Source organism: Esox lucius, chromosome 8 (genome assembly GCF_011004845.1).
Source record: "Esox lucius isolate fEsoLuc1 chromosome 8, fEsoLuc1.pri, whole genome shotgun sequence".
Taxonomy (NCBI): Eukaryota; Metazoa; Chordata; class Actinopteri; order Esociformes; family Esocidae; genus Esox; species Esox lucius.
In genome coordinates, this window is record NC_047576.1 from 26,400,552 (window position 1) to 26,414,895 (window position 14,344).

General features: G+C 41.8%; 2 protein-coding genes across 5 annotated transcripts in view; one reads left to right on the top strand and one right to left on the bottom strand.

Moving 5' to 3' along the window:
- phactr1 (phosphatase and actin regulator 1) overlaps positions 1 to 4,212 on the bottom strand; it is a 43,811-nt gene extending 39,599 nt beyond the window's left edge. The window contains exon 1 of one of the 2 annotated variants that reach the window (XM_020049420.2): positions 3,664 to 4,212. In XM_020049420.2, coding sequence (XP_019904979.1) covers positions 3,664 to 3,775 — 112 coding nt within the window. In that variant the 5' untranslated portion in view covers positions 3,776 to 4,212. The remainder of the gene's footprint in view (positions 1 to 3,663) is intronic. The other variant, XM_010872435.3, reaches the window with a different exon arrangement.
- Positions 4,213 to 4,418: 206 nt separating this feature from the next.
- Positions 4,419 to 12,403, top strand: sirt5 (sirtuin 5). 3 transcript variants are annotated; one of them, XM_010872436.4, is made up of 9 exons: positions 4,419 to 4,554; positions 8,252 to 8,377; positions 8,584 to 8,660; positions 8,831 to 9,056; positions 9,181 to 9,268; positions 9,350 to 9,403; positions 9,604 to 9,727; positions 9,854 to 9,969; positions 10,279 to 12,403. In XM_010872436.4, exons 2-9 carry the CDS (start codon positions 8,272 to 8,274, stop codon positions 10,349 to 10,351), a joined length of 864 nt encoding a protein of 287 aa, XP_010870738.2. In that variant the 5' UTR covers positions 4,419 to 4,554; positions 8,252 to 8,271; the 3' UTR covers positions 10,352 to 12,403. The 3 variants fall into 3 exon arrangements, with proteins under 3 accessions (XP_010870738.2, XP_012990349.2, XP_010870739.2); XM_013134895.3 differs by having other exon boundaries at positions 4,420 to 4,554; positions 8,527 to 8,660; XM_010872437.4 differs by having other exon boundaries at positions 4,421 to 4,554; positions 8,287 to 8,377; positions 8,527 to 8,660.
- Positions 12,404 to 14,344: the final 1,941 nt, after the last annotated feature.

Consider the following 14,344-nt stretch of genomic DNA (forward strand, 5'->3'; position numbering starts at 1 on the left):
CAGGCTTGAGACAGGACCGTTGGCAAGTGACAATGTTGCCACTTGTACTGAAAAGCCTCTCTGAGGGGGAACTTGTAGCGGAAATGGATAGATACTCGCGGGCAAGCTTGGCGAGATTTGGAAAGCTTCCTCTATGTGTTTTCCACCATGCAAGTGGATCTTCCTCTTTGTCAATGGAAGTTGTTAGCAGGCAGTTGTTTAATTCTGCTTCCACAGCATCCTTGTGGGTCAGAGAGGAATCACCCTTTGCAGCAGCTCCGCTCTGTTTAAAGACACTTCCCAAGGACTTCTTGGCTTTCTTTGCCTGGGACGTATCAGCAACATCAGGCTTCACTTCAGTGCTGCTGCTTGACGTCTCCTCCTGGCATTCCATTATTTCTGATGCCACTCTGGCCTTGACTTGGGGCTTGTTGTCTTCACTGATGAAGTCCATCTTGAACCGGGGGACCAAACAAGAAGCCGCATCTAGCAGCTCCTGAGTAGCCTCATCTGTATATTTCTCATTGATGTAGTGCAACATCAAATTTTTCAAGGTCTTGGTCAAGTCTGTGTCTCCCTCTTGTATTAGCAGCATTTAAGTGTTGAAGAGGTGAAGAACTGGCTTCACATATGAGACACTAACATAGTCTTCTCCTGAAAGTCCAGCAGTGGGCCCAGTGACTTACTGACAGATTCCAGGACATCCATATCTTGCCAGGTTAGAATTAGATGCTCTGCTGCTCTAGTATCCTGCTGATCATCTTCTGAATGGAACCCCATCTTGTTTGGCATTCTGATATGAGGGAATGTGAAGGTAGATTGAGTTCCTTCTGGGCTCTTTCCAGAGCACTTCTGGCCTTCCAGCTGTGACAGAAGTGACCCACCAGCTTCTTGCAGACACCTGCAGCACGGTCAATGCGTCCATCCTTTTTCCCTCCATTTTCTAAGGGAAAAAACAAACACAAAAAAAGAGTACTTATTATCATACACATTTATTACATTTACTTTAATAAATGATTTATAAAAATAAATTGCTCAACAATTTTGAGTTTCAACATGCTTTCTTTATGTTTTAAAGACCTATAATAAAACACATTCATTCTCATATAACTTATATCTCATGCGTTTAGCACTAACTATTTTACTTAATCATAACCCAAAATATAGGGACATTTAATTCCATTGTTTGTTATTGTAAACAAATGCAACATTTAAACATAAAAAATATAGCAGAGATATATAGATATGAAACATTAATGCTATAGAATATCAGCCCTGGCATTCAGAGCTTTGGCTAGCAACCTGACAGTCTGTATCCTTCATTCTTCCCCATCCCCATCCTCTACAATAAAAATAAATGAAACCTATAAATGCTTTACATTTCACAACAGGTTGCTAGGTAATAATATGTAACATTAATAGTATAGCAATAGCAACTGTAGTAAAATAGAATGTGCAATTGGGCATATCTTACCAACTGCAAGATGCAGTCTGCGGCCAAAGCACTGCAATCTGGTCCACTTGTTCAGGGCGGCAGCCTTCACCATGTTCGTGGCATTGTCCGTTGTTATACAGACTAGACGACTCTCATCTAGGCCCCAATCAGCTAAAGCTTCTCTCCTCCCTGTTGCGATGTTCTCACATCTGGGAAAAATGCAGTTTGCAAGCAGCGACTTATCAGGTGGAATCCCTCAATAAAGTGTACGGTCAGACTTATGTAGGGCTCCGTTGTCCGGCTGGTCCAGAAGGCTGTTGTTGCTGTGTAATATTCCACTTGTGACAGCTCTGTTTCAACTTGTGCCTTTCTTGTACAGATGGTCCCTTTCCTCTTTAGTCCAGAGAACACGGTGTCCATGATTTAAAAAATAGTTTTCCACTTTGCCTCAGTCCATCTTAAATGAGCTTGGGCTCAAAGAAGGCGGCGGCGTTTCTGGACCTTGCTTATATATAGTTTCTTCTTGGTAGTTTTCACTTGCATTTGTGGATGCAGCGACTTACTGTGTTCACAGACAATGGGTTTCACAAGTGTTCTTGAGCCCATGCACTGATGTCCACTTAAGAATAGGTTTTTTTATTCAGTGCCGCCTGAGGGCCTGTAGATCACAGCCATCCAATATTGATTTTCGGCCTTGTCCCTTGCAAATTCTCCAGATTCTCTGAATCTTTTAGTGATATTATGCACCGTAGATATGTTGTCTACTACTTTCTATTGAATATAGGGTTAAAATGATTTTCACATCTTTCATTCTGTTTTTCTGTACATTTTACACAGCATCCCAACTTTTTTAGAAACGGGGTTGTAGCCTACTTACTTGCCACTAACAACTTAAATAAATGTAGGCCCACCACACAACCATCCATTTTGTCAACAGCACCCCTTTCAAAACCCATCACTGAGACCTTCACATTCTGGTCAACTGGCTCTCACTACATATGTAATACCAGACACACTGGTACTAACTTATTTAAGACACTCTTCTGGAAATCCTCCACTATGCCAATGTTTTGAAGCAATTGCTAAATTTAATGAAAGCTGCCACTTTCATTACAAAAATAAAATCCAGTCTGGATCTCAATCAGACTGGTCGGCATCAATCAGCCGACCAGTCTGATTGATGCAACTGCTGAGCATCAAATGACTCTCCATGTGTTTCGTTCTATGTATAGTAATTTCGTTGTTGTTTATTTCATATAGTATTTATTTGTATTTATATGTTTGCAGAATGTATGTGGTTCTGTGTGATACCTTTGGTCAGATTAGCATTGCTATATTTCCGTTATTAAACGAATTATTATCTTCAGTGAATCAATAATTGCTGATTTTCATTGTATGGAAACACTATAACAAGCAATGTGGTCGAAAAGGGCATGGGGGAAATAAACGGTTATTTAACTTCTCCAACCTGAATGTCGGAAACAAGGGGAGGAGCATGTGAGCCTATAGCGGTGGGCTTCTAAGGACCCATAGGTAACCATTATGGTAAAATATTTATGCCAAGTCACCATAGCAACAATGGATCATCACAATTCTTCTATCCAAGACCATCATAAACGAGGTAAATCAGAAGCCTTCAGAGTCCTGAGACAACATTCAACAACCTCAAATTTCGCTGCTAGAATCCAGCCTAAAACAGTTAACAAATATAAAAACAGTCAGTCTAATTCATCCGCAGAATATGGGTTTCGCTATAGCCTATGACGGGTTGCCAACTGGTCAGTTTATAACCAATCTTGCAAGACAGTCCACTGTAAATAGCCTAATGTCAAATATGTTGGATAGCCTGCTTGCTATCTTGTAGTTATATCTACACAATTGTTTTTTTTGGGCTTGGATAGCAAATCCGTCAAAAAAGAAGTCAATAGTATTCTCTCAGTGGCCTGATACACTGCATGAATGAGTTACTGTGTAGCTCTGTGACCACATTACAATCACATAGCATAACCGCCAAGCGCAGCAGAGCTCTTCAACACAGGCAACAGTCTAACGTCACAGCGGTACAGTCTGCCATTAAACAGATCCCTTACATTAGATAGTCTATTGCCGGTATCTGTCAAAAAACTGACAAATACATCAAATCGTTTTCATGACTCGCATCTCACTGGACTGGTCGAAACCGCAAGCTCCATGGTGAACCGCTGGGTCCATGGAGACAAGACGTGCGTGTCTGTGCGCGCGTTACCTACCTGTCTCCAGGTGGAGGGAGAGACGCGCCTCCGTGATGTAGGGCGTATCGCTCTTGGACCGGACCCTCCGGATCGTCCGACGGTCTATCTCATCCTCCGGTGACGCCGCCATTGAAGTCTCTTATGCCGAGTAATGTCCGTCCACAGGCGACGGGCGGGACTACGCAAGACGAGACTCGGCGCCGCCACCGATCATCCACGGGCAGACGGTGTAGGTGGGGCGGGCGATGAGAAACGGAGATGACGGGAAGGGGAGAGCGAGCGAGCGAGAGAGAGGGGAACCAGTTCCAGGGACACGAGAAGTGACATTGATCACCCCCCACCACCACCACCCCTGCGTCAGCCGCAGAACAAAATAAACACAAACCATAGACTTTGCTATTGTAAGGATAGATATAACCCCCCAACACTAAACCAATATGTTTAATTTGGGATGATATGTTGAATGTATATGATTGTCTGTCCTTCTAACCCTATGGGAGATACATACCGTATCTAGACCAACTCCTTCATCATGGCTGTAGAAATTCATAGACTACAAGGCAGTTATAGCCTATATGGCAGAAATACATAATTGTCATCTTCATGCACCATATAACATTGCCATCTGAAAGCTGCTGGTCTCCACTGTTTTTCTGTTTTTGGAATCAAGCTAACGCCATCTAGTGTATGTTATCAGAACATATTGAACGTAACCAGAAGAGGGCGCTGATATGCAAGCGCAGTTTTCACGTTGTTATTTAAAGCGCATTTGTAAATGATAGGATCATTGTGTACATTTACATTTCGCGTTATTCACATCGATTAGCTAACTTCTTCAGAGCGAATAAAAAGACAACATTCATGACCAATAGCAGTTAAGAATCTAATAAACCAAACAGCGGAAAGAGGGTAAGGAAGGACTTGGATATATTTTACATGCAAAATGTGTCTGATTAAATATTAATTTTATATTTAATCGGGGTACACTAAGGTTGTATGATTGACAATGCGACAAGGAAATATTCAATACAGTAGTCGCGTGAAACCTTGCCAGATAAATATAACTAGCTACAGGATGAGTTAGCAACAGGGCATATATGGTTGTATTGCAATGCGAAACAAGGAAATAATCAATACATCATTGGTAGCTTGAAGACTAGCCAGGTAACACATTTTAACTAGCAGAAAGATGAGTTCGTTAACAGCTAGGTTGCTTTTGCTGGTTAGCTAAGTAGCTGTCTCAACACAACACGACACCTTTGCTGGCAAGTTGCATAAACAACCAAGCAAAGGTCTCACGTACTTCAATGCCCATGGGTCAACCAAAATGTTATAGCTAGCTAGCTTACTTGCTAGGACTATTTGACCTTTGCCTACTGTACCTAAAGTGATTGGCGCATGCCTTGGCATCAACGTTGCCAAGTTAGCTAGTATTGCTACAGTACAAGGAAGATATCACATAGTATTGTGTATATATATGTATGCTTGTTTCCTATCATTCAACCACTCAAAAATCTCAAATAGGCTGGTTACTCTCGGTGTAGGGCATTAGAAGGTGGGACAGCACAAACTTGTGAAAGTTGTAAATTAAACAAATTTCTCTTTCTTCACATGACGAATCTCTGGGTCTCGCCGTTGATAAGACGATGGAATTTTTACGATACCAAGGCGCTTCTTTCCCAAATTTGTATTTAATTTCTTTGGAGAAACGTTTACTCTACAATCTTCCATGATTCAAGCTCCTTGACATTGCCATTTTATTTAACGATTATTTAACCAGGTAGGCCGATTGAGAACAGATTCTCATTTGCAACACTAGGGCACACCTGTGCAAAGGAGTGATTCATATAAGACAGTTGTTCAGATAAGAGTGCAAATCTGTTGTGGGGCATGACAGAGATAATAAGGGCAGTTATGTGCAAGAACAATGTGCACATGATGGAGGAGAATTAACACATACAATGGACAGTCAGTAACTCAGACAGACTTTTTAAAGGCAGCAAAGGGAATGAGGATCTCCAGTTTCAGGTTTTTTTGTAATTTGTTCCAGTCGTTTGCAGCTGAGAACTGGAAGGAGTGGCGGCCAAAGGAGCTGTGGGCTTTTGGGGTGACAAGAGAGATGTACCTGCTTGAGTGCAGGCTGGAAAAGCTAAGGTGACCAGTGAGCTTAGGTACAGTGGGGCTTTGCCTAGCAAGCACTTGTAAATTAATTGGTACCAGTGAGATAGGCGCCGGATGTGTAATATCTGAGGGCCAGCCAACTAATGCGTAGAGGTTGCAGTGGTGGGTATTATATGGGGCTTTGGTAGCAAAACGGGTGGCTCTGTGGTAGACCACATCCAGTTTCTTCAGGGCAGAGTTTGAGGCTGTTCTATATATGACATCACTGAAGTTCAAGACTGGTACAATGGTCATTTTCACCAGGGTAAGCTTGGCAGCCTGAGTGAAGGAAGCCCTGTTGTGGAAAAGGAAGCCAACCCCAGACTGGAGATGGTTTATGTGGGTCTGGAGGGAGAGTGAGCTGTCTAACCAGACACCTAGATATTTGTAGGTGTCCACGTATTCTAACACACCCATCATGATTGGTGATGCTAGTCAGACGGGCAGGTGTGGGCAGCGATCGGTTGAACAGCATGCATTTAGTTTTACCAGAGTTCAGTAGTTCGGAGTTCAGTAGTTTGACATCTTAAAGCTTCCACTTGCTGTCTCAACACACTGCCAGACTATTTTTATTTATTTTGTACTCTTTAACAATGGACCTACAGCAAATTGTTAATAGCTCTCTGCAATCAGGCATTTTCCCAACCTCTCTAAAAACAGCTGCCATTAAGCCCCTATTAAAAAAGAGAACACTGGATACATCTATAATGAACAACTATAGACCTGTATCAAATCTCCCTTTTAAAGCCAAGATCATTGAGAAGGTTTTCTTCAATCAAATCAACATTTTGTGACCTCAAGCGGTCTCTTAGACAAATTTCAGTCAGGTTTCCAACCTCACCACAGTATTGAAACGGCCCTGATTGAAGTTTTAAAATGATATATGGCCGAATACTGATTCTGATAAAATAACTGTTCTGGTTCTATTAGATCTCAGTGCAGCATTTGACACTGTAGATCATGGAACACTTATAAATAGGCTGGAAAATTGGGCAGGACTCTCCGGGACAGTCCTTGATTGGTTCAGATCTTATCTAGATGGCCGGAGTTACTTTGTCACCATTGGTAATCATGAATTTGATAGGGTGGCTGTGACATGCAGAGTTCCAACAGGGTTCAGTTCTCGGACCGCTTCTGTTGAATCTCTATATGCTACCTCTGGGCCAAATTCTACAGAACAACAACATTAACTGCCACAGCTATGCCGATGGTACTCAAATATATATGGCTCTCGAACCCTATGACAACAGCTCAATAGACTCTCGGTGTCACTGTATAGAGCACCTGGGTGAACCAAAATAGTCTACAATTAAACCAAGAAAAAACGGAGATTATTGTGTTTGGCAACAAAAATAAAAGAACAAGTATTAGTAAAGAGCTGGATTCTTGGGCCCTTAAAACCAGGGATCAAGTGCGTAATCTTGGTGTTCTGATAGACTCTCACATTTAACAGTCATATCAAAGTGGTAACCAAGACAGCATTCTATCATGTAAAAAATATAGCCAGAATAAAATTCTTGGTGTCCCAAAAAGACAGAGAGAAGCTTATCCATGCAAATTATCTCTTGTAGGGTTGACTACTGTAATGGCCTCTTAACTGCACTCCCCAAAAATACTGTAAAACCGCTCAGTATGCTGCTGCTAGAATGTTAACCAGGATTTTATTTTTCCTTGTAAAGCACATTGAATTTCTTCAATGTATTGTTCTATATAAATAAACGTTCTTGCTTGCTAGTAGTTGTAGCTAACGGAAGGAGTGCTGTATGGCATTAATGCTCTCCTGGAGGTTTGAAAGCACTGTGTCCAATGAAGGGCAGGCTGTGTACAGAATGGTGTCATCTGCATAGAGGTGGATTTGAGTCACCAGCAGCAAGAGCAACATCGATTATATACAGTGAGAATAGAGTTGGCCCGAGAATCGAACCCTGTTGTACCCCCAAAGAGACATCCATAGGTCCAAACAGCGGTCCCTCCGATTTAACACATTTGACCCTTGAAAGCATTAAATACATAAATGTAGTCAGTTGGGTGATTGGTAGATTCTTCCTGTTGACCCAGTTAGAGTCATGCCTAACTTTGTCATCAGGATGCATCAGCTAATGCTTTAGATAATGATGAAGATAATTGACATTTTCAAAATGGATATTGCCTTAATGGCGCTGCCTGCCACTCACAGTCACCTGCATGGGAAATTTAGTTCCTGTATCTATCTCAGCAGACATACAGTACCTATTTTCTTTTAAATAATGATGTGGTTCTCGTCACATGCCCAAAGTAGTTGTCCCTCTGGGACACATTTGATGAATTAAAAAAATCTGAATGAATTACAATTCTGTCATTTGCCTTTGTCAACAGCAATAGGAGTTCTGTTGGCTACTGTTTTCTAATAAGACATGAATGGATTTTTTTGTTCATGTTTTCACTTTTTCCTCCTCCTGGATCCCAGCCTTGAGGTATTTAACCCTGATGATTGTACGTCAGTTTACCTGCAGAGGCATCACCTCTCAGCTGTGTCCCAGACTCACAGAGCCACGGACCTGGGTCAGACAAGACATGGCCAGACCCAGCTCTGGTATGACTAGTCGTCTGTTTAGCATACACACTTATAGTTAAATCCTACTTCCTATTTAGTTCCTAGTTTGGATCTAACTGATTGTCTGTCTGTCTGTCTAATGTGTGTTCATCCTTTGGTCTGTATTTTTGTTGTGTGTGTGCTGTCAGATCTAGCAGCGTTCCGAGAGGTATTCTCTAAAGCCAAACACGTGGCCATTTTGACAGGAGCCGGGGTTAGTGCTGAGAGCGGGGTTCCGACGTTCAGAGGAGAAGGAGGCTTCTGGAGGAAATGGCAAGCCCAGGTAAACGGACACCAAAATGCGTTCAAACCGGCACTATTTCCTTTCTAGTGAACTAGTTTCAGTTTCTGCCCCATATGTTCCATGTTTTTCTCTAGCTTTCCCATCTTTTCTGCATTTCTCTTGGTCTGTTTCTTTACCTCACCATCTCTCGCATTCTTCTCCCTGATCAGGACCTGGCCACCCCAGGTGCATTCAGTCAGAACCCATCCAGGGTATGGGAGTTCTACCACTACCGCCGGGAGGTGATGCTGTCCAAGAGCCCCAACCCGGCCCACAAGGCCATAGCCGACTGTGAGGCTCGTCTGCGGAAACAAGGTCGCAGTGTCACCGTCATCACACAGAACATCGACGAGCTGCATCACCGGGCTGGATCCACCAACGTCCTGGAGATACACGGTACCGTGAGCGCAGTAACGTCACTTGGGCCGGCCGGCCCGGTAATGACCTGCTAGTAGGTCTGTGTCTCTGTGACACCCTGGTCCTTATGTAGTGCACCCCCTGTCTGTCTCTGGGACCACAGGCAGTTTGTTCAAAACCCGCTGTATGAGCTGTGGTCACGTTGCGGTGAACTACAAGAGCCCCATCTGTGCTGCCCTGGAGGGCAAAGGGTGAGTCGCGGTCATGTTTGGTAATGTAGCAGGTACAGTATCTCCTAAAGCCACCCATCTCCCCCGTCTCTCCCTCTCTAGGGCTCCAGACCCGAACACCAGTGATGCACAGATCCCACCTCATGAGCTACCCAGGTGAAGCATACTCAGATTTTACTTTGGGTGTTTTCAAGTTTTCCAGACCTATCATTTTCACCTTTAGGTGTCAGTAGATCTCATGAATTGTAGATCCTCTGGTAGGGGACATGCTAAAGTGATCTAACTCGGTTTTGTGTGTGTGTGTGTGTGTGTCTGTGTCTGTGTGTGTGTGTGTCTGTCTGTCTGTCTGTCTGGAGGTGTGAGCAGGGAAGCTGTAACGGTCTGCTTAGGCCTCATGTGGTCTGGTTCGGGGAGACTCTGGACTCCGACATCCTGACCCGTGTTGAAGAGGAGCTCGACTGCTGCGACCTCTGCCTGGTGGTGAGACAGTCTGGCCTTGTTTCTCCCTCTCTTGGGTTTTTAATTTGTGATGGACTTGTCTTTGCGACCCTGCAGAGGTTTGCTTGTTTCGTGAACCCCGCCCGATGATGCGTCCTGTGTTGGCAGGTTGGTACGTCCTCTATAGTGTACCCGGCAGCAATGTTCGCTCCCCAGGTGGCGGCAAAAGGAGTTCCTGTAGCAGAATTTAACATGGAGGAAACACCGGCCACCATGCGCTTCAGGTGAGTCCCACGTGATACGGTTTTAGCTGTAGCGACGTCGCCAGGGACTCAAATGCTATTTGGAGAATCGAAAATGACAAGCACCGGTTCCGAACCTCTGGGTCTTCATATAGGCCCTTAATGTAGCCTCTTAGTAATGAGTCTTGACAACTTGCAGAGACAGACCAGGCCACTATTGACCACAGAACAGAATTCTATATACATCTCTAGACGTTTCCTGATGTAGGTAATCTACAGCGCACGGAAATGTGTGTGTGTGTGTGTTCTGCCTGGGCTACAGTTTAACATCAGTGTCTCTGTGTGTTACAGGTTCCACTTCCACGGCCCCTGTGGAAGCACCCTGCCTCCTGCCCTAGCGCGCCATGACACCGAAGTCCTCTGAGGCAGAAAGACACCGACTATCCAACTGTGTTGGTCCACATTAAGGGCAGTGTGTGATGATGGAGTACAAAAGAAAAAGGTTGACATTTTCATGGACTGAATAAAAAGCTAAAGTAAGATTTTTTTCCATCCCATTTTCAACTCCACAGTCTGGTCATAAACTGTTGTGTTACATTTTTGGTCTTGGCAACTGCACTGTAGCAACAGCTTGCAAATACAGTGTGGTTTGGCTACAAAATGATATTGTTATAGGTGTTTTTGTACAACAACAGCCACAAATGAATCATTATTGATTAGAAATCAAGCTTATTGTGTGCACTTTTACCACCCTGTTATGTTTGTCATAATTTATTTAACTGCAATGCTTTCTAGAGTAATAGTTGGAGGACCACAGAATCTTGTCAACTAATGTTCTGTTTTTCTGTGGACTCCAGGAACTGTAGCTGCTGTTGTAGCAGTAGCTAATGGTGATCCTAATGTGTCCAAATTGACTTTGATATGATTGTTATTCTATCCATATATGTGCATGAAGGAATTTCCACTGCCATTTCTTGCCTCATTAGTTTTAAATATCCATGTATCCATATATCATGTCAAACAAAAACATTTTTTTGTTAACAATAATATTTTAGTGACGTGCTGTTTCCATCACCCCTGTGGATTAAAACCTGTTACCAATTATATTTGTCAAGATTGATTACACAGTTGTGAAAGTTTGTGAACCTTTTTGCATTTTGTGTTATTACATTAATTTGACAGAACATTTGATCAGATTGTATTCTAAATCCTAGTAAATATTTTCGCAATCTACCCACAATACCTAATAATGACAAAGTGAAAACTATTTTGAAGAGATTTATTGAAAATGAAAAGCTTAAATATCTCATGCACATAAGTATATAGGCCTTTTGAAACGACACTCCAACTTGCCCAGATGCATCCTGTGTTTATAGAATATTGATTACAGTCAACCTGTGGCAAGTTCCTTTGACTGGACATGACTTCAAAATACACACGGATGTCTAAGGTCCCATCCTTCACAGTGTGTGTCAAAAAAGACCAAGCCAAGAAACACCCTGTAGACCCAGGTTTCTGATGCTGACTGGCTTCATTATTAGGCAGTTACCAAACAAGTGTTCTTTGCTGCTCAGGAAGGCCAAGTCTGATTGTTTTTTCTGTTACCACTGAAAGCCTGAATGACCCTAGAAGGTTTGGGATGATTATTTAGTCTGTCTGTAAATTGTAATGTTAATGAATTACTGTAAATATACAGTATGTATATTGAAGAACTTTGTTGCTGCATGACATAACTGTTATGCTGAATTGTTTTATGCACTTTGTATCATCTGGTAATCTGTTTGATGCCATTTTTTCAGTTTCTGTTCAACCCTTTGTTGATAATGAGTGAGAGCTGGTCAAACTTTCATTTTATTTGCCAATCTCAGTGCAGGAGGTACATGAAGCCCTGGAATCCTTAGATCAGAGAAAGCCTACGAGTCCTGATATTCTTGATCCCTGCTATTTGAAATTGGCAGCTGATTTTATTGCCAAACCACTTACATATCTCTTCAGTCTTACCCTGGAATGTAATGAAATACCAAGGATCTGGAAATCTGAGTTTGTTATACCACCGCTAAAACGTCAAGATCCATCGCTATAAAAAACAGTTATTGGCCAATCACAAAGCTAACACCACAGGCTAAAATACTTGAAATCCTTGTTAGTGAACAGATAAAGGTGTTTTTATACGCTAATTCTATTGTATCTATGAAGGTTTTAAATATTTCTAATTTAATGCTTGTTTAAAAACAACATTTTATCTCACTTTCTTGATCTTTCAAAGGCATTCGGTGCAGATGATCTTGCTATACTGAATAAGAGATTGTCACGTCTTTCTGAGCCTGCTGTTGCATGGTTTGCTAACTATCTGATATCTTGGTGAGTTCAATTTTATGGGCTTGCATCTGATAAATTGTCTGTTTTAAATTGTGTGCTCCAGGGCTTGTTACTTGGCCCCCTCCTATTCTGTATTTAATAAACTTCACAATATGTTGATGACACTGTCATTTGTTGTGTGCCTTGACGCTCGCAAAAGCTTTTTAGAACTTGCAAACTGCTTTTAATGCTGTTCAACACACCTAGTGTCAATTGAAGCTTGTTCTCCATGTGGACAAAACCAAACCAATGGTGTTCAGTGAAAGAAAGTCATCTCTGAACCTTCCTCTTATTACTACTTGTCAGGGCAATGCCGTTAAAAGGAGGCTTGTGTTAGCTACTTTTACGCTTTTACTGGATTATGGGTAATATTTTATATATGAATGCTTCTGCTCAGCGTTTGAGATCAACTGACACCCTTTACCATGGAGCGTTGAGATTTATTTTAAACTGCAAAGCACTTACCCACCACTGCACTTTATATGCTTGGTTTGGCTGGCTTTCCCTGGTCACCTGCAGGCTCAGCCACTGGTATACTTTTATTTACAAAGTCATTTTGGGTTTGCTACCTTCTTATCTGTGCATTATATTCTGCAGAAATGTGTTGGGTACTCTCATCGTTCATTCAGACTTTATCCTACTACTGTCCCAAATGCCCAAACCGGATAAAGGGCTTTGATGTTCTCTGGCCCATTGGCTTGGAACACCTTTTTAAATGGTTTTAAATGTAATAATTTGCCCACTTTTGGTGTTTTGAAATCAATGATGAAGTAAATCAATGTTTTTAATTTGCTGTTTTTATGATTGTGAATTATGATTATGATTCCTATGTTTTATTTTTGAATTAGAGTTGTTTTCATGTTGTCGGTTTGTTATGTTGAAATAACGTCTGGCTGCTGCCTATCTTGGCCAGGACTTTCTAATCTCATATGCCTTTCCTGGTTAAATAATGGTTAGTTAAATAAAAATAAATTAGAAATACAAAACAGAAAATAGTTTGCATGAGTCTTCACCTCGTTAATCAATATTTGGTAGAGGCCTCTTTGGCAGCCATTACAGACGAGTCCATTTGGATAAGTTTTTACCTGCTTTGCACATCTGGACACAACCATTTTTCCTGTTCTATGCAAAGTTGCACAAGCTCAGAGGATTGGGACCTTTACTGAACAGCATTTGTCAACTCTTTCCACATATTCTCAATTTGATTGAAGTCCGAACTTTGACTGGGCCACTCCAGGTCATTGAGCTTTTTGTTTTAAAGCCACACCATTGCGGCTTTAGCTGAATGTTTGGGGTCATTGTCCAGGTGGAAGATGAATCGTCTCCGAAGTCCCAGGTCTCTTGCAAGCTTCAGCATGTTTTCTTCCAGGATTTCTCTGAGAATTGGTTTGAATACTTTCTGTAGTATTGAGCAAATGATGTAACGTTGCGTATCTTTATTGAGCAAAGTATCAAGATGAAACAGCTGTTTTGTGAAACATTTTGTTGTGTATTATGTGAAACATTTTGAGTGGGAGTAGAAAAGGAGTCAGCAACATTTTATGGTCAACCCACCCCTAATAGTTTTAGGTAAATAAAATTTGAATTATAATTCTATAAAAAATAAACTGGAAAATAACCAGCCATTCTTCTAAAATTGTGTTTCGGATATACATTCCCAAGTACTCTCAATGATAATAGAAGACTTATAATAGAATCTGATCTCCGTAATCTGCTTAATTATTAATAGCTCTGTGTGTGTGTGTGTGTGCGTGTGCGTGTGCGTGTGCGTGTGCGTGTGCGTGTGCGTGTGCGTGTGCGTGTGCGTGTGAAATGAATTGGGGCATACTGAAATACATTTTGAACACTTGCTTTTGTGTGGTCTTTCATTGTATTCCTGTTGCTTTTTTTGCCTGGCATTCTTTCGGTTGTATACTCACCTAAAGGATTATTAGGAACACCTGTTCAATTTCTCATGAATGCAATTATCTAATCAACCAATCACATGGCAGTTGCTTCAATGCATTTAGGGGTGTGGTCCTGGTCAAGACAATTTCCTGAACTCCAAACTGAATGTCAG

Excerpts from the sequence above, each read along its gene's own strand:
- sirt5 (XM_013134895.3), top strand. The coding sequence starts at position 8,272 with ATGATTGTACGTCAGTTTACCTGCAGAGGCATCACCTCTCAGCTGTGT. Across the intron at positions 8,378-8,526 it reads CATGGCCAGACCCAGCTCTG|ATCTAGCAGCGTTCCGAGAG; the intron begins GTATGACTAGTC and ends GTGTGCTGTCAG. Across the intron at positions 8,661-8,830 it reads GGAGGAAATGGCAAGCCCAG|GACCTGGCCACCCCAGGTGC; the intron begins GTAAACGGACAC and ends CTCCCTGATCAG.